The sequence below is a fragment of the Toxotes jaculatrix genome, chromosome 22, assembly GCF_017976425.1.
Source record: "Toxotes jaculatrix isolate fToxJac2 chromosome 22, fToxJac2.pri, whole genome shotgun sequence".
Classification (NCBI taxonomy): Eukaryota; Metazoa; Chordata; class Actinopteri; family Toxotidae; genus Toxotes; species Toxotes jaculatrix.
The window spans coordinates 14,692,529-14,709,998 of record NC_054415.1 but is presented as its reverse complement, the minus strand read 5'-3'; the positions used below and the strand labels follow the sequence as shown (position 1 = coordinate 14,709,998).

Sequence of the window (17,470 nt, the reverse complement as noted above, 5' to 3'; positions counted from 1 at the left end):
TTTTCTTTGGTGCATATACTTTTTACTTGTGAATGTTATATTTTGCTGCCTGGAAATTTGTTTCACTGATTTTGCAGATGCCAAATATATCTTCAGTGGAGCAGCACAGAGGGACCAGTGTATCATTATGATATAATGATATATATGATATATGTAAATAGGTGTTTTGTTCTGACATTTATGAATAATTGGTTACAGATGACCTTAGTGAAGAGTTTCTCAGAAATAAACCAAACTTTCCAGGCAAATATCGAATATAAAAACTACACAGGAGTAAAAATGAAACAAGAAGTGCGAGTAATGTTTTCTGTCATGATCCTGATCATGTGGGTAGGGAAGCGGAAATCTCTCACAGGGATGCGGATTACAGTAAAGGGAGGTGACATATGGTGAGTGGAAATATGGGAGTGTGAAACCTTTTGTAGTTGTTATTTATTGAAATGCTCATAAACAGCACAGTGAATATATTTTGCACATTAACATTTCTGCCACCCCCTCCTTTTTTTATTTAACCATGGGGAAAACAAACAAACATAGGGCACAGGAGGCGACCCCGTGACTACAGCACGTTGAGGCATGGCCCTGCTCGTTCTGCTTTCATCATCACACAGAGAGCCACGAAAAGCAAAGAGCTCTCACTCTGACCTTGGTTTGGAGGAACGTGAGTCTGCTTTCATTGTGAGTCTACGCCTTAAATCACAGAATGAGAATGTGGAATGTATTGTGTGCTATGTATTCTATTTTCATCTTTATTTTATTTTCATCTTAGAATTATTTTTATTATTGCCATTATAAATTTGGGTTTTTATTTTCCATCTTATGTTGCATTAATTATCCCTGTTTTTGAGTTCATTCTGTGTATTTTGATGTGAAGCACTGGGTGCATGAAATTTCTTTGTAAAGCACTTTGAGCTGCATTTGTTGTACAAAAGATACTTTGAAAATAAAGTTTGTCATTATTATTATTATTAACATTGCCAACACTGTCACAAGCTTACTGAGCTGCCAAATGCTTGGACTCACTGTACATATACCTAGTCCCTGGGATAAAACAATGTCATCTCCAGACATCTCATCTGATTTGTAAAACTGGAACTTGTAAGCAGCAAATTTAAGGTGGTGACTTCTGTTTTATGTGAAATTGTCATTGTTATAACATGTCTGCTCACATCGGAGTCCTGTATAATTATATTATAAACATACATTGATTATGGAACGGGCATAACTATGTGCAGGAGCCCAAAGGGGCCGGAGGCCCTCAGTGGCCAGCTCACCGCTCACACATATCAGGACTACAAACTGGGTAATTGCAGGCGGAGAGCGCATGCGTGACAATCAACGCCCATATTCGCAGACCGGAAGGTGGCAAGGAATATCACTCTGTAGGAATTCATCCTTCGCACATAGACAATCTTTGGTGTACCATAAACGGTTGCTACTGTCCTCAAAGGTCGTTACCACTGTTAAACTTCAACTGAAGAGGGCAGTTAATAAATTGGTATTCTCCCTCAGCTGGCAGCATCCCTACAGGAGCTGGAAGAAGACGGAGGTAAGACACTGTTTTTACTAGCATCTTTATGTTAGCTTAAATACTGAACTGTGGAGGGCTGGAGAAAAAAACACCTCCTGTCACAGCGAGGTCAGTGTGGTTGGACGCTGGTTAAAACCTGTTACCCGAACATTAGAGTTAGTTTCACGTTATATTTGTTATATTTATTTCAAAAGTCCCTGTCATTGTCTTTTTTCAATGTCGCGTTAGCTAGCTAACGAAGGTGAGAGGGAAAACGGGAAGAAGCGCGAGGCGCCTCTCAGCTGTGTACGTCAGAGAGTTGATTGAATGGGGAGAAGTGATGAGCTCGCGCTGTAAGTCACACTGAAGCTACCAAAAATTAAGCTACTCCGTTTTCTAAGGATAGAAAACTAAAAAAAAAGAAAGAAAAAGACACCAGAATGTGCTTGGTCAAGTGCGTCTGTCTTATAACGCATCAGGGAATGTTATAACATGTCTGTTCCAGCTTCAATTTCGGCATTATCAGTTAGTTTCGTGACAAGTCTTCAGACCAGGTTTTTACTAAAACCATTTTGTCAGAGGCAGCTTTGCAAATCCAACTGAAGTCTCTCTTATCAGTGCAAAAATGCACGAAACACAGAGGCCTGGTTGGTTATCATCACTCCCGCCAGATATATCATTTAAAAGGTAGTGAACCAAAAGGAAAACCAGTCAGAGCTGGACTGATTACTATCATGTCTTCTCTTGCCCTGTGAGCAGAAAGAGGCCGTGCACACAGATTAAAGTTGGAGCGGTTAAAGGAATGAAGATATACTGGACAGAACAATGAGAGAGTCGGTGAGATAATCAGCACTGGAGAGACAAAACACTGTGACTCAACACGATCAGCTGCCCTGTCTCTGTAATGGAGCGAGAAGAAGCGGCAGCCAGGGAGGATGGAGACTCACAGCTGGTGTACAGGATTGAGCGTCCAGTCTATGATGAATCCTTCATCCGCTCACAGCTTCTCAACCGCAAAGAAAACTCCACCACCCTCCGACAGAAGCTGGCACATCAGTTCCAGTAAGTTTGCATAAAGAAATGTAACTCTTGATATGTCCTGCCCAAGTTCTCTTTACAGATACAGCCGTTAAACCATACGTAATATTGGTGCAGCAATTACATCTAAAGCATCTTAGCACGCTGAAGTGTCAGGCATCCATTTGTATGTTAAGTATTTTTAGAGCTGTGCAACTCATGGCAATTTCCATTGAATCTCTCATTGAACTTGAATTTAGTGTATTAAATGTGAAACTGTGAAAATGGCTGTTATTGGTTCCCTGAACACAAAGTGATGCATTTAAACTTCTTGTTTTGTGTGATAAACAGTCCAGAGAGATTTGAAAACTATGATGTAAAACATTGTAAAAAAAAAATTGACTAATGTTTGATGGTTTCGCTTGATAATGGGTCTGAATGATTAATCAATCAGTAAAATAGTTGATTACTCGATGATGGATTTTCAGTCGATTAATAGATTTTTTTCCTGCATCATCAAAAGAGTTTTGCCAAACTTTACAGACAAGTGTCTATAAAGTTTGGCAAAACTTACTATAACTATAACACTATAATAAAACACAGCAAAAAGAATCAACTCATGCAGTGATCTTTTATGCTGATTTATTTACAATCAATAAGCTGAAAAATTTAAGAATTAGAATTCAGAATAAATCTCTATAAACAAGAAGCCTTTTTATAGCATTTATCTGATGCTGTTTGCCAAAGTGACTAACAATGAATGAACAGGATATAACGGATTTGAATTTCTCTTTATGGCCATTAAATCAGTAAAAAGCAGTAAGAACAACATGAATATTGCCCCATCACTGTCCTGTGCTGATGTGATTGATTGTATTTCTGAAGTCTAATCTCAGTCATGGTGATGGTCTGTTTAGACAGGATGTGAGAATTAAGAAATGCTTCTTATGCCTTGTCAGTGTTTACCCATAAAGATGTGCTAACTTTACGTATGTACAGGTGAAGAAGAGTCAGATGAGTTCAGCAAATTTATGTATCATATCAAACTTTATTGCTGGGGCCCAGAACTATAGCAAAAAAAGAGAAAACACAGGACCTGATTCCAGGAAAAACAAAACCAATGCAAATTAATTTTTTGTCTCTTTTTATAGGTGTTCATCAGAGAGGGCCAAAGCAGTAGCTCTGAGCTTCCTGCCTATCCTGACATGGCTGCCATCCTATCCAGTCAAACAGTACTTGTTTTCAGATGTGGTCTCAGGTCTAAGCACTGGAGTTGTGCAGCTCCCTCAAGGTCAGTGCCCTGCAGCTCCTGCGGCCCAGCTGTGTTGTACAGTAGCCACAAGCTATGCTAGTCATCTGCAATGCCATAAGAGTTAAACAGTGTGAAGGGCCAGCTGCCAGCTCCTGAGGAGCTGCTGTTGGCTTCATGCTGTCTTTGTTTTGGTATATCTGTTGCTCTGAGGTTGTGATGCAATCACTCTGCCACTGGGACCGTTCAGTTTATTTACAACTCTCTCTCTCTCTTCTGGCCCACAGGTCTAGCCTACGCTATGCTAGCTGCTGTGCCTCCAGTTTATGGTCTGTACACCTCATTCTACCCCGTTCTGCTCTACACCTTCTTTGGCACGTCCAGACACATATCAGTAGGTGAGAAATTAACCTAAAGGTTCTTGTAGAGGCTTTGTGTCTGGGTCATGCAAGCTGTGGTGGATGCCACCAACTGTTTTTGGAGCCAGTATGGAGCTTCAATAGTAACAACAGGGCATTGAAGACACCTGAGAGATCCCATGAAATTTAAAGCTGCCTTTTTGTTTCCTCATGTCCCTGTGTGTGTTGTTGTGCAAGATAATATTACAGGCCAGATGTGTTTACCAATGTGTAATGCTACATTTTTAGCAGATTAATCACACATTACACAAGGTAGATTCATCCTCAGCTCAGAATTAAATCTGAGCAAACTTTTCTCACATTGTGATTCGTCTCACTGATGATACATTCAGAGAAAAAAATGACAAACTCTTTAAATTCCAAATATTGCTCTTACTACAGCTACAGATTTTTTTTTCATTTAAATTAATCATGAATGTTTTTTATGTACTAGTCTTTCTCTTGAAGGCAGCCAGTGACCTTTTCACACAGCCATGTTGCTCTCCATGCTCTCTGCCCCACAAACAGTTTACAGTCTCAAGATTCATAAGTTACACACTGATCCAGACATGAAAGACGAGGCTGTCTTTGAGATGGCGTGTGGAGGAAGTGTTTTCACTCAGATGTGATAACCGTGTCCTCAGCTGACATGAGCAGCAGGATTGTGAAATTTTTACTCCACTCCCAGACATGCCACCCATCCGGCTACTTTCTTTCCTAGAACATGCTCTAAGTCATCTTAAATGTCAGGCCTAACCTATGAGCACATCTGACAAATGGGTATAATAAAATCTGCCCAACTTCTTCAAACAAAAGCTCTAATCTGAACTGAACACTGAACACACAACAGGAAGCCGTTGGTTGCAGTGTAAAACAGCCTCTTTGCAAAATCTCGTCTGATAGAAAGTTGCTGTGGAAATGATCCCTTCTGGCAGAGAGTGTGACTGAATAACTGGGCTGCTGTTCAAGTGCTGGGCTAGATGACCTTTTCACTCACAGGATACACTTACACACACTCCTAAGTACATGACTCCACAGTTCCTCTGGGCATGATGGTACTGTAAAGCACCAAGCCTGGATGTAAGTAGGGCTAAGGGGAAATATGTCCATGATTCAGACATAATGATGTTTGACAGAGGTGGTGGTGTTTGGTTTGGTGTTGCTGTGCTGCATTTTCCTGCAGTGAAGGTCTACACTGATAAGAGACTGTGTCTGGTTGATCAATTAAGATAAGATATTTACAATAATGTTGCTTGGATGTTAAGAAGTTTGATTGTATTTCATCCTTTGGCAAATTTCAGGTTATCCTCATTCCTTAATAACTTTACAGTACAACGCGCATCATAATGCAGATTCGACTGTACTTTGTCCTCATAATGCTCTATGTTCACACACAGTATTTTCATGAAAGTACAGAAGTTGTCTAAAGCTGTCAAGGATTATGTTGATGCATTTTGCTAATGGGATTGGTATAAAAATTCCTTTCACTTCTCGTTTCAGCAGAGCTCACCCATCATATAAAACCCTGATGTCTGTAACAGTGCACATGCAGTAATGAAGGCAGGATTTAGTGCAGGACTGTTCTCTTAGACTTCATTAGGTGTATGTAATAAACTGACAACATAGTGTATGTGTTTACAAAAACATTGTTTCCATTTCCCAAAGTACCATGACTCTGGTTCAGGTAGTTCTGGTTTATTCATTTCAGAGACTTTGTCCAGTAGTGACATGTGCTTTTCCTACTATGACAAATCAAAATGTCTTCTGTGGAAAAGGTTTAAGAAGAGTCAGCTGTTTATAATCACTGTTCCTCTCGAGCTGAAGACCTCCAGTATGACAGCTAGAGGGTTTCACCCCACCTAAAAACATTATTCTTTCAGCACAGTAGGCTCTGTTTTCAGTAGTTTAAAAAAAAATCACGGTAAGAAATTGTAAGGATATAAGAGCTTCCCTGCAGTTTTATCAGCTGTAGCCACAGTTACTGAAACGCAGATTGCTGCTGCATATTCTATTTCTCATTTTTCATTTCTCATTTCTCTGTCTGGTGTTTAATTAAGTGCTTTTGTTTTTGTTTCATTCAGTTGGTCACACTCTCACATCCTGCGGCTATATATATATATACATATACATATACATATACATAAATATATATATATATATATATATATATATACATATATATATATACATATATATATAACGCTTTTTGTCAGTGTGGCTTCATCATTTAGTAGTACCATTAATGCTACCTATGCCGTTAAGTTTGTTAATGTTTATCCTGATATAAATTGATGGTGGCCTTTTCATACAGCCAGTTGCTCTCCACAGTCAGTGTGATGAACTCAAACCGATGACTGTCTCTGTCCCACACACAGGGTGGTGTCAGATCAACTAATCATCTAAAGATTCACTGATGTTCATCAGTGTTTTTATTGTGAGATGCAGGATTGTTAAATTTCACTGACTCCACCCCCTAACGTCTCTCCCATAGAGCTATGTTCTTTTCTAAAACAGGGTTCAGGTCATCTCAAATGTCAGCTCTAACCAAAGGCATCGGATTCATTTCAGTGGGGGGTGGGGGCCAGAAAGCATGTGCTACCCTCATATTGAGCAACAAATCCATTTATTTTTTGAGTATATGGAGCTCTATGCATGAGCTCGCACACCTCCAGCTGCTACGCTGCTCTTGCTGGTGTGCGGCCTGCATTCGTGAAGCGTTGTTGGCGGCTGGCTGCAAGGTTGTCAGTTTGATAGGCGATGTGGTGCTGCACAGGGCTCTAGTAACTTTGGCACGAGTAACTGGCATGTGGAGACATCAGTGAAACCATACACAGACACACACACACATTTTGTGTGTAATGGCAAACTTTGCTGTTGGTAGGGGGAGGCTGGTCTGTAAATGCGCCTAAACTTGCTATAGCCTAATCCTAGATATCCTTCATGCACAACAATGCTTGTTCTGTCAAACAGAGCACCAACATGTCTCATTGTTGTGAACTACACACCTGACTCATTTCACTGCACAATACCACCGACAGAGCTCCAAAACAAACAGACAAGTACAGAATTTCTCACACTCATGTTACAAGAGGTCTCTCTGCTGTTTAAGTGCTGGGCAAGAGTTCCTGTTCATTCAAAGGGTTACGGCACATGCAGCCACAAACCCACACACACAGTTTAGTTACATTACTTCACAGTTACAGTGGACATATATTGGACTAAAGTGAAGTACTGAAATAAAATCACACAAAATGTCAAAGTACAACAAAATCATAGAATGTGTTTTGTCTGTGCATGTGTCCTGCAGGTACCTTTGCAGTCATAAGTCTGATGATTGGGGGTGTTGCTGTGAGGGAAGCCCCAGACTCGATGTTTTACGTCCTACCCACAAACGGATCCAACATGTCTGCCGTCCTGGACGTGGAGGCTCGTGACGCCAGGAGGGTCCAGGTGGCCGTGATGCTCACAACCATGGTGGGAATCATCCAGGTCAGTCACGAAAACAACCAGCACACTCAGCGAGCAGCTGAGAGGCGCTGTTGATTTGGTCTGTCTGCCTTTGACCCCCACAGAGTGTCTGTTATTTGGTTAGAACATCACAGTAAAGTGATACAGCTCACTCAAATCTTCTCACACTCAGGAATCACTATTGACTGTGTCTGAATCACTGAAGTAGCCACACTTTGATTTAATGTTTTCATTTGAAACAAAGTCATGTGGCTCGTGCTTATCCACTTACCTCTTTCTTATTGTGTTCTTAATTTCTTTTCCCTTCCTTTCAGATCGTCCTAGGTCTTCTCAGGTTTGGCTTTGTGGCAATCTACCTCACAGAGCCCCTGGTACGAGGCTTCACAACAGCAGCATCTGTGCATGTCTGCGTGTCCCAGCTAAAGTACCTGCTGGGGGTGAAGACACAGCGTTTTAGTGGGCCCCTCTCTGCTATTTATGTGAGTTTAATGGCCTCTGGGGTGTTTGTAGGTGGATCTCTGCTTTTTACTGCCTTTTTTCAAGGCCTGGTATTGTTGTATGTTTGGTCATTCCAAAAAAAAGTTGACTTAAAGGTAACATAACTGGTCACACTGTCCTATCTCTCATGCCCCAGAGCGTCAAAGCCGTGCTGAGTGACATCACCAGCACCAACATCGCCACTCTCATCCTGGGCCTCGTGTGTCTCATCTTCCTGTACGCGATCAAAGAGATCAATGAGCGCTTCAAAAAGAAACTGCCCATTCCCATTCCTGGAGAGATTATCGTTGTCATTGTGTCAACCGGCGTGTCGTATGGCATGTCTTTGTCAGAGGGCTACAAGGTGGATGTGGTTGGGACGATACCAACAGGGTAGGTTGTTAGGTGCTCATTCCCGTGGGGGGATTTCTGGAATGTATGTACTTCAGTCATGGGATTTTTCCAACTGGGAGATCTGAACGTACTGTAGAACCTGTTTTTCTGATTTTAGGCCCTTATTCTCCATGTCAGGCTGTAAAAGGAACTACATAACATCTCTGAAAAATATTTACACACTGGGATGGATGTGCAACAAATGTTTTCTTATGTGTTATCAGGCTTCTCCCCCCTGCTGTCCCAGAGTTCTCTCTGTTACCCAGTCTGGTCACAGACTCCTTTGCTGTAGCGATCGTAGGATTTTCAATGGGCATCTCACTTGCCAAGATCTTTTCCCTGAAGTATGGGTACAGTGTGGACGGCAACCAGGTGAGTGTAGACATCTGAGAAGCTGCTGGCACAATAAACTCTTACCATGGATCAGTGTGTTTGTGTGCACCCAGTGACATAATCAACCTTTGGAGTTCACTGTGGTTTGCTCTCAATTCTTAAGTGTCAACATCTGCCTCTTTTTATTCACAATCTGTAGAGTTTGGGGTCATTACACTGGTGTTTTTAACTATTTTTAACTACTTAAGCTGCAGAACAGATTCACATTTTCTTTCCATTGAATTTATTTGAAGCACCTTTACCTGCTCTGCTTTCAGGAGCTGATTGCCCTCGGTTTGTGCAACTTCATCAGCTCTTTTTTCCAAACCTTCGCCATCACTTGCTCCATGTCGAGAAGCCTGGTGCAGGAGAGCACAGGAGGAAAAACACAGGTCACACACACACATACACCATCTAACTGGTTTAAATTGGTATTATAAAACCATAATTAGAACAACAGATGATGTTGACATACTTATCACTTTGTGTTCAGATCGCAGGGCTGCTGGCGTCTCTCGTGGTGCTGCTGGTGGTGGTGGCCATTGGTTTCGTCTTCCAGCCGCTCCCTCAAGTGGGTGACTCCTGTCTGGCTGCTTACCGTCACAGGTGGAGCTGGCAGACACTTTTATTTTGTTGAACAAACAGTGGCTGACGGCTCCACTGATACAGAAGATCAGTGTAATGAGATCGAAAGACCAGTCTTTTCTAACGTGTCTCTGTATTTTTTTGTCCACATCCTGTTTCCTTCTGATCTGTTTCTCAGACTGCGCTGGCTGCCATCATCATGGTCAACTTGCTGGGGATGTTCAAACAGTTCAGAGACATTCCTGCTCTGTGGAGGACCAGTAAGATCGAACTGGTCAGTGTCATTTTAAACATCAGCAGGACACTGTCAAATGGGATTTCTTCTCTTAATACTGAAGACAAATGAGACACGATGAGCCTCTATCACATGCCACCGTGTGACAGTTTTTTCCTTCTCATAGGAGGATAGGATGATGTAGCTGTTTGTGTGTTCCCTGTGCTGCAGTACTCATGTTGGTTTATTTCTGTTTCTTCCCTTTGCTCTCTCAGGCTATCTGGCTTGTAGCCTTTGTAGCGTCTGTGCTCTTGGGTCTGGATTATGGTCTCCTAGTGGCTATTGCATTCGCCATACTAACAGTCATCTACAGAACACAGAGGTACATAGCATTCAAATACAGCCTCTTACGGTGCTTTAAGTATGCATGCAGAAAAATTTAGTGTAGAAAGTATTTGATTATATGTAAGGTATGAACACCACGTGCTTCTGACATTCCCTTTTTGTCTTTCAGTCCCAAAAGTGCCGTCTTGGGCCACGTTCCTGGTACTGGCCTGTACTGTGATGTGGATGAGTATGAAGAGGTGAGTCTGTGGGGTGGGGGCGGGAAAAAAACTCAATACTTCACTGAACCCAGGATGAAAATTTCCCACCAAGTCTGTTGCTCTGAACTCTGAACGTTTGTGATTTGTGTTTTGTTCCCAGGCAGCTGAATATGAGGGGATTAAGATTTTCCACTCTAACTCTTCAATCTACTTTGCCAACAGTGACCTCTATGTGAATGCCCTCAAGGAGAAGGTAATCCTATCCACTGTGGTGTGTGTGTAGTTATATGTATTTGAAAAGAATTTGGTGGCAGATTGATTATTTAAGATGTATAACCAACAGTCCTGCCATACATTTTAACCTTCAAAAAGGTTAAACACAGGTTTAACACAGTTTGTGTTAAAATAGTGTTAAAGAGGTGTTGATTCAACTTTATGATCATGCAGGCTGTAGTTTGTGGTGCTGTTGAACCGTATTGTGTTATACATGCAGGTGTTTGTTATTTTTTCCATTCCATTTACATGAAGGCAGGATAAATAACAAACACCGCTCTGTATAATGCCACAGGGTTCAAAAGCACCACAAACTACATCTTTCAAAATGATCGAGTGAAAGCAAACCATGATAAGGAGATATTTAAAACAGAGTCTGGATTTTGATCACTGCTGCAACTTATTACAGAAATATCACACTTTGTTTCTTCTGTCCCGTCCACCACTGTTGTTGATGTCTTCACAGACAGGAGTAAACCCTGAACACTTACAAGCTGCACGGAAAGCCCGAAAAAAACAGAAGGAGAAGGCAAACAGCAGCCACAACTCTCCATCAAAGATATGTGTCAAGGTGAGTCCTCCTCTCTCCTTGGTTGCTTGCTGCATGTGTACACTGTCAGCTTTGTTGACAGTGTAAATATGACGCATGCTGCTTATTTGCACTAGTGTGTCTGTGATGTAGGGGATTGTGTAAATCCAGGAGGGACTGAAACAAGTTGTTTCCCAGGCTGACTTTCCTCTGGAGGTTGAACAGATCATGTTTCTCAGGCCTTGCTTGCACTAAAAAGCAGTGACTGAATTTTATGGATTGTTTGCAGAAATTTTGTAAAGAGATGGCAGTAAACTTACACACATCATTTATTTAATTCAACCCATGAGCACCACCGTTTGCTTGTAGTAATAGTAAAGGGAAAAAGAAGACATTTACAGCCTCTTGGCTAGATATTCATTTGCAAAGCTTACACCTTCTTAAAGCCTCATGTGTAGAGATTTAGAAGTTTCAAACTCGGCTTCCCCAGTTTTAGTAACACAAAATAACATGTTACTCATCACATTGTGGTTTCAGCCTGAGATACCTTACAGCTTGTTGAAATCCCTTCCTAAAATTCAGTTTCTTTGATTGGTTGCAGTACAAGAAGCAGGGAGTGACCCACGAGGTTGTGTCCTGTAACCACATGGCGGAGGAGCAGAAGAACGGCCAGCTTGGGGACAGACTCAGCGAGTCAGAGGAGGCCATCTTCCTTGAACCTCCCGGCACTGTCCATTCCATCATCCTGGACTGGACGTCTGCCAGCTTCATCGACTCTGTGGGAGCCAAAGCCATCAAACAGGTTCTTCCTTTTTTTTCCCCTCCAACAGGGTTTCTAACAGAAACACATGTACAGCACACCTGGATTAGAGAAGGGTAGAAGTTCAGGCTCGTTGGGCTCTAATGTCTGAACAGACCTTGATTTCCTTTTCAGTCAGTAACTCTGTATCTGTTTCAACAGGTCATTAAGGAATATGCAGCTGTGGATGTGCGGGTGGTTATAGCTGGCTGCAGCAGTAAGTAATCATGACTTTTGACTTTTGATTTCTTTAGAGTGTTATTTGTTGTCAGTGGCAGTAACTGCTACTGCAGTTTCATCAGTTTGACAGTATCTGGATTACTGGGATCATCTTTAACATACCTATTTACTCCCTTTGATGTGGTAATGTCTTGCATCTTTTGCTTTTTCTTCATCTCTGCACAGACTCAGCAAACTTTATTACATATTGACATAATGAGGCCAGTAAAATTTGTTTTAGCCTTTTGTTAATTTTGTTCATTGTCCAAATTCACCCAGTTGCCAGTTTATTAGCTACACCTATCTAAAAGTAATCCAACAGTTCTGCAGTTTTTCATAGTTTTTGCTGGAGGGCTGTGATTAGTTTCCTTCATGTTAAACGATACAACAAAGATTCATGTAAATAGCTTCATCTACATACTATAGCATGAACATACTGTTTGACTTTTTTCTCTTGGCTTAAATCTACAAGGAAGCCTTTTGGCTGAGCTGGACACCTTACAGTTCTTCACTGGGGTCATGACCACAGACATGGTGTTCCCCACAGTCCATGACGCTGTGCTGCACTGTCAACACTCACATTCCCACCCACCAACAGCTGCTCCAACCAATGAAATTCCCTCACAAGAGATGACACTCGTAACCGAGAACAAACCATAACAGAAGTCCTGACTTTGACAGACGACTTGGGAGGCGCCGCAACCTGACTGTGGGAGGGACGAGCGTGATTCCGCGGATGTTCCTGCATCACAGTAGAGTTGTACTGAATAATCATTCGCATTGAACAGAAGTGCTGTTTTCCTTCTCATGAAGCACTGACAGCTTGTTAAATTTTAAGTGCCCAAAGCAGCGAGATAGAAGGCAGTTTTATGAGACCTTTATCCAATCACAAATTCAGCATTAAGTTTCCAGCTGAGATTCCTACAGCCTTATTCTCTTGCATCCTCCCCCTCTCTCTCTCTCTCTCTCTCTCTCTCTTTCAAGGGAATTTTGTTTTAGAGTTTTAAGGGCTGTTTAAGTCCTCACTGCTCTGCTGGGAGAACTAAAATTTGAAAGTAAGCTGCTGCTGATATTGTCCCACTGACATTTTCTTGACATTTTCAGAGTGATGTCTGTAGGAGTCTAGTTTGTGGTTAAAAACTGACCAGAAGCTGCCTCTCATCATCATGCTGGTATCAAATGTTTGTAGTTACTGAGACATTGTCCTGATGGATATGTGAATATTATATTTTCAGCTGTATTTGTTTGTTGTTACAGTACATTTGCACTGTTGTTTGAGTCAACAATAATATATTATACATTGTCAATTGGTATTTTAGTATAAAAACTGTTTCCTGTTTCTTAAAAAAAAAAAAAAAAAAAGCTTTAGTTGTGCTCTTACCATATGACACAGGATGCCTTTACAGTTACCATGCAGTTACTTTACAACATTTAACAAAATACTGAGACTTAAATCTGGAATAAACTTTATTTTTTAAGTGAACAAATGACAAAAGAAGACAATATTTTTATGTGTTTTTGTAGCTTCTTTTACAGGAAAAAGCCAAAGAGGAAACTCTCTCACACACACACATTAATTCACACACTCAGTTGTAGGTCATGTATCTGGGGGTGGCGCTGAACTTGGCGTAGGACTTGATGACTTTGTTAACAGCCTCCAGGAAGTCTTTCTCTGTGGCGATCTTCCTGCGGGCTCTGATGGCGAACATGCCTGCCTCTGTGCACACACTGCGGATCTCGGCGCCTGGCAGGAAACACGCAGCAGATTTTGCTTGGAGTGTCTTACAGGAAATTCAGTTATTCATGCAGCAATACCCTCTAATTATAGAGATTCTTCTGTGGCCATTTTATACTACAGGACAGTAACAAGCTTTTAATGTGTGAGTGCTAAACTGTGTCTAACCATTTCTTTGTTTTCAGGCCCAGACTTCAGTACAGCCAAACAGGCTAAAGTGCATTTGGACAACCATTGTGCAGGGTTTCTGAGGCATTTATAAAGAGTGTGTTGACTTTTTATGCAGCTGAGATATAATCTGTTAGAGACAACCATACAGTATCCTTTGTCTCATCAGTTTCTGTCCTGTGAAAACTATGTATCTCCAAAATACCAACTTCTAATAAGTTAACAAAAACAAGTGTGATGATGCACAGTTCACTGGGTTTTAAAACAGTTTGTCTAAAAGTCAAAATCACTGTTTGGAGATGCATGGTTTTCTTTGGACAGTGACAGAATGATGTTACAGTGCATCCTTCTGACCATATGTGAGTACTACACAGTGAATAAAACTCCAGTGCAGAGTAACTGCAAAGTTAGAAGCAGCTGAGAATTAGAATTAGAAAAACAAATGTTTATCGATGTTCCTGCGAGTGTGTGTTTAGAAACAGGGACTAAATGTCTTACCAGTGCTGTTGGGACAGAGGCGAGCCAGCAGCTCAAAGCGAATGTCTCTCTCCACGCTCATAGAACGTGCATGGATCTTGAAGATGTGTGTGCGACCCTTAAAACACAAAATGAACACGAGGTTCATTAGAAGAAAACTGTCTGAATTTAAAAAACTACTGAAAGACGGCAAAGTATATAAATGCAAGTAGAGATGAGAAGATATAATCTAGTTTTGTAACGTCTGTACAGTGCAGTGTTATGTTTGATTCATGGGAATATGTCCTGTCAACACTTATGACTCACCTCTAGGTCAGGCAGGCTGAACTCGATCTTCCTGTCCAGACGTCCAGGTCTCATCAGGGCCGGGTCCAGTGTGTCAGGTCTGTTGGTGGCCATCAGAACTTTAATGTTGCCACGGGGGTCGAAGCCGTCCAGTTGGTTGATGAGCTCCAGCATGGTCCTCTGAACCTCATTGTCTCCTCCGGCACCGTCGTCAAAACGAGCACCTGTCAGGTTCGATAAAGACGAGGTTCCATGTAAATGTAGAAGATTGTACTTTGTTTAGTCAATTCTTAGTGAAGTTAAAGAACTAAACTAACTTTTTTACAGTTCAGTTTCATGATAGGACATAGGAGTAAAACTTACCTCCAATGGCATCGATTTCATCAAAGAAGATCAGACAGGCCTTCTTAGTCCGGGCCATCTCAAAGAGCTCACGCACCATCCTGGCTCCCTACAAACACAGCCAGGAAAAAGAAACAGTGAATTATTTGTATTAGGCCACATTCCCAGTCTGAACAGCCTCCTCTCTTTCACTGGTGAGCTCTTCTAGCCTCTGGAGTCTCACCTCTCCCACATACTTCTGCACCAGCTCAGAGCCAATGACTCTGATAAAGCAGGCGTCTGTCCTGTTGGCCACAGCACGGGCACACAGGGTCTTTCCTGTGCCAGGGGGCCCAAACAGCAGCACACCTTTGGGAGGCTCGATACCCAGATTGACGAACCTCTCGGGCTGGCGAGGAAAGCAAAAAGGCAAGTGTCAGGACAGATGTGTGTGTAGTAGAGCTGTTTTATTAATTCTTGTACAGGTGTTAGGAAAAACTCTGGGTGTAGATTGGATTTTCATAAATTAATTAAGAGCATTAGTGAACACTCACGTGCAGCAGAGGGGTTTCGACCACTTCTCTCAGCTTCTCAATCTGCTCCTTACATCCACCAACATCACTGTAGGTCACATCAGGCTTCTCCTCCACCTACAGTACGACATTTGGACAAAAAGAGATGACTAGAGTTGAATTTTAAATAGCCAAAAAAATTAATGAGTATTTGCAGATGTTTCTTCATGACAGCTTATTTCTCTATAAAGCTTTTATTAGTTTTGTAGAGAAATAAGTGGATTCATACCTGCATCATGGTGACAGTGGGGTCAATCTTGGGAGGCAGAGGAATATGGATCTGATACTTGTTTCTGTCAACACTGGATGAGCAGAGGAGGCACTAAATTTAGCAGTGTTTCACCTGACAGCTACCACAGATGAGTGTGATATGATAATGATATCTGATACTTTTAAATAGTACTTATGCCTCACCCAACTCTCATGCCCTCCTCAATGTCAGTTGGAGCCACCTGGTCGCTCAAGTCCACCACAAACTTGGCAAACTGTTTGACATTGATAATGTACTTTGGGTCCTCTGAGTCTGCATTGATGATCTTTGTGCATCTGTGTGGGAAAATAATGTTTATAGTTAAGTTTAACAACATCTCCTTGTGCAAATAGCCAATAACTTCAAGGACACCAGGTAAGGAAAATGAAATGCTTGCTACAACCATGTGTTTTGTCACATTATTAATACTGACTTAACTGAGACAGGTTTACAGTTATCACCCGGTTTGCTTTACCTTGCCACCTGCAGCGGTTGTTCACTCTGCAGAGTCTGTTTGTCAGCAGCCAGATCCCAGAGTGCTGGTGGGGCCAGGCCAGTGTCTGACTCCTTAATGCCTAGCAAAAAAACCCAAAGCTAATAGTTAAAGAACAACCCAGAATCCAATCAGAGGTTTTCTGAAAAAATCTGAGAAAATGGCAACACACCAAACAAACGGCTCTGTTGTCATTAAAAGTTTATTATATTAATTATGGCTCTGTCACCAACCTGTCAGCTCGTTGATCTTTTTGAGCAGCTGCTGGATGTCATCCTCCACTTGTTTGATCTGTCTAGAATAGGTGCTTTGACCCTGGCGACAAAAAAACAAGCAGCAATTTACAGCAAGTTATAATTAGTAATAATGAAAATGTGACTAATTTCACCGCTTAGGCAGATCACAACTGGTACATAGCTTTCTGAAATCATACTTACATAGGTTTTCAGCAGCGCGATGTCCCCTTCATCCAAAGCTGCGATGAAGATGAAAACATCATCAGTGAGTCTGCACTCTGACAGTCAGCAGGCCGCTAGCACTATTGTCGATCCGAGGGGTGCACTTTATTTCATACTTTCAGATTGTATACTATCGTTAACTATTAATAGCACAGACATCTAATTTACATTTTGAACATAAACAGCTATCTTAGTCAGTGATAAATAGCAGCAGTAAGTTTAACGAACTGAGCTAACGTTAGCTTAGTAGCTAATGCCGACGATCCTATTCAACAAAGAGCATCTGACTGCTTATAAGAATTTAGATTCATTTTTAGATATACCTCTGATAGGCAAGTCATCCTTTTCCTCTTCCTTTGTCTTCCTTTGGTCGTCTCCCAAGTAATCCGGCATATTTAATCAGAATAAACCGCTCCTCACAAAAAGAGATTGAGCTGCTTCGGCAGCCAAACTGAACAATTACACAGCAGCTTTGGGTTTCCGCTGCTGCGCGCCAGTCACCGGAAATACAGGCCGGAACTTTATTGAGGACGTACCATTAATGTAAATATTATCGTCATACATGTTATACTAGTATAATTATACATTTCTTTAACAAATATTAGATACTTATTAGAGTAATTTTCAATTAATATGACCAAGTTTCCAGCGAAAAGACACTGA

At 41.5% G+C, this 17,470-nt stretch overlaps 2 protein-coding genes across 3 annotated transcripts; one reads left to right on the top strand and one right to left on the bottom strand.

The window, feature by feature from the left end:
- Positions 1–1,383: 1,383 nt before the first annotated feature.
- Positions 1,384–13,531, top strand: slc26a5 (solute carrier family 26 member 5). 2 transcript variants are annotated; one of them, XM_041029862.1, is made up of 18 exons: positions 1,384–1,549; positions 2,289–2,572; positions 3,679–3,818; positions 4,064–4,174; positions 7,482–7,663; positions 7,957–8,121; positions 8,277–8,512; positions 8,737–8,884; positions 9,163–9,276; positions 9,378–9,455; positions 9,648–9,743; positions 9,959–10,065; positions 10,198–10,267; positions 10,389–10,481; positions 10,968–11,072; positions 11,632–11,832; positions 11,992–12,046; positions 12,521–13,531. In XM_041029862.1, the coding sequence occupies exons 2-18, from the start codon at positions 2,415–2,417 to the stop codon at positions 12,706–12,708; spliced, it is 2,247 nt and encodes a 748-aa protein (XP_040885796.1). In that variant the 5' UTR covers positions 1,384–1,549; positions 2,289–2,414; the 3' UTR covers positions 12,709–13,531. The 2 variants fall into 2 exon arrangements, with proteins under 2 accessions (XP_040885796.1, XP_040885795.1); XM_041029861.1 differs by having other exon boundaries at positions 2,270–2,572.
- Positions 13,503–17,284, bottom strand: psmc2 (proteasome 26S subunit, ATPase 2). Its single transcript, XM_041029863.1, has 12 exons — positions 17,131–17,284; positions 16,787–16,824; positions 16,583–16,664; positions 16,332–16,431; positions 16,021–16,152; positions 15,836–15,908; positions 15,589–15,684; positions 15,279–15,443; positions 15,077–15,164; positions 14,735–14,937; positions 14,450–14,546; positions 13,503–13,792 (listed from the first exon to the last, which is right to left on the bottom strand). The coding sequence occupies exons 1-12, from the start codon at positions 17,198–17,200 to the stop codon at positions 13,635–13,637; spliced, it is 1,302 nt and encodes a 433-aa protein (XP_040885797.1). The 5' UTR covers positions 17,201–17,284; the 3' UTR covers positions 13,503–13,634.
- Positions 17,285–17,470: the final 186 nt, after the last annotated feature.

Excerpts from the sequence above, each read along its gene's own strand:
- psmc2 (XM_041029863.1), bottom strand. The coding sequence starts at position 17,200 with ATGCCGGATTACTTGGGAGACGACCAAAGGAAGACAAAGGAAGAGGAA. Across the intron at positions 16,825-17,130 it reads GGATGACTTGCCTATCAGAG|CTTTGGATGAAGGGGACATC; the intron begins GTATATCTAAAA and ends TCTTCATCGCAG. Across the intron at positions 14,938-15,076 it reads TGAAATCGATGCCATTGGAG|GTGCTCGTTTTGACGACGGT; the intron begins GTAAGTTTTACT and ends CGAACCTGACAG.
- slc26a5 (XM_041029862.1), top strand. The coding sequence starts at position 2,415 with ATGGAGCGAGAAGAAGCGGCAGCCAGGGAGGATGGAGACTCACAGCTG. Across the intron at positions 9,277-9,377 it reads GCACAGGAGGAAAAACACAG|ATCGCAGGGCTGCTGGCGTC; the intron begins GTCACACACACA and ends CTTTGTGTTCAG. Across the intron at positions 10,268-10,388 it reads ATGTGGATGAGTATGAAGAG|GCAGCTGAATATGAGGGGAT; the intron begins GTGAGTCTGTGG and ends TTTTGTTCCCAG.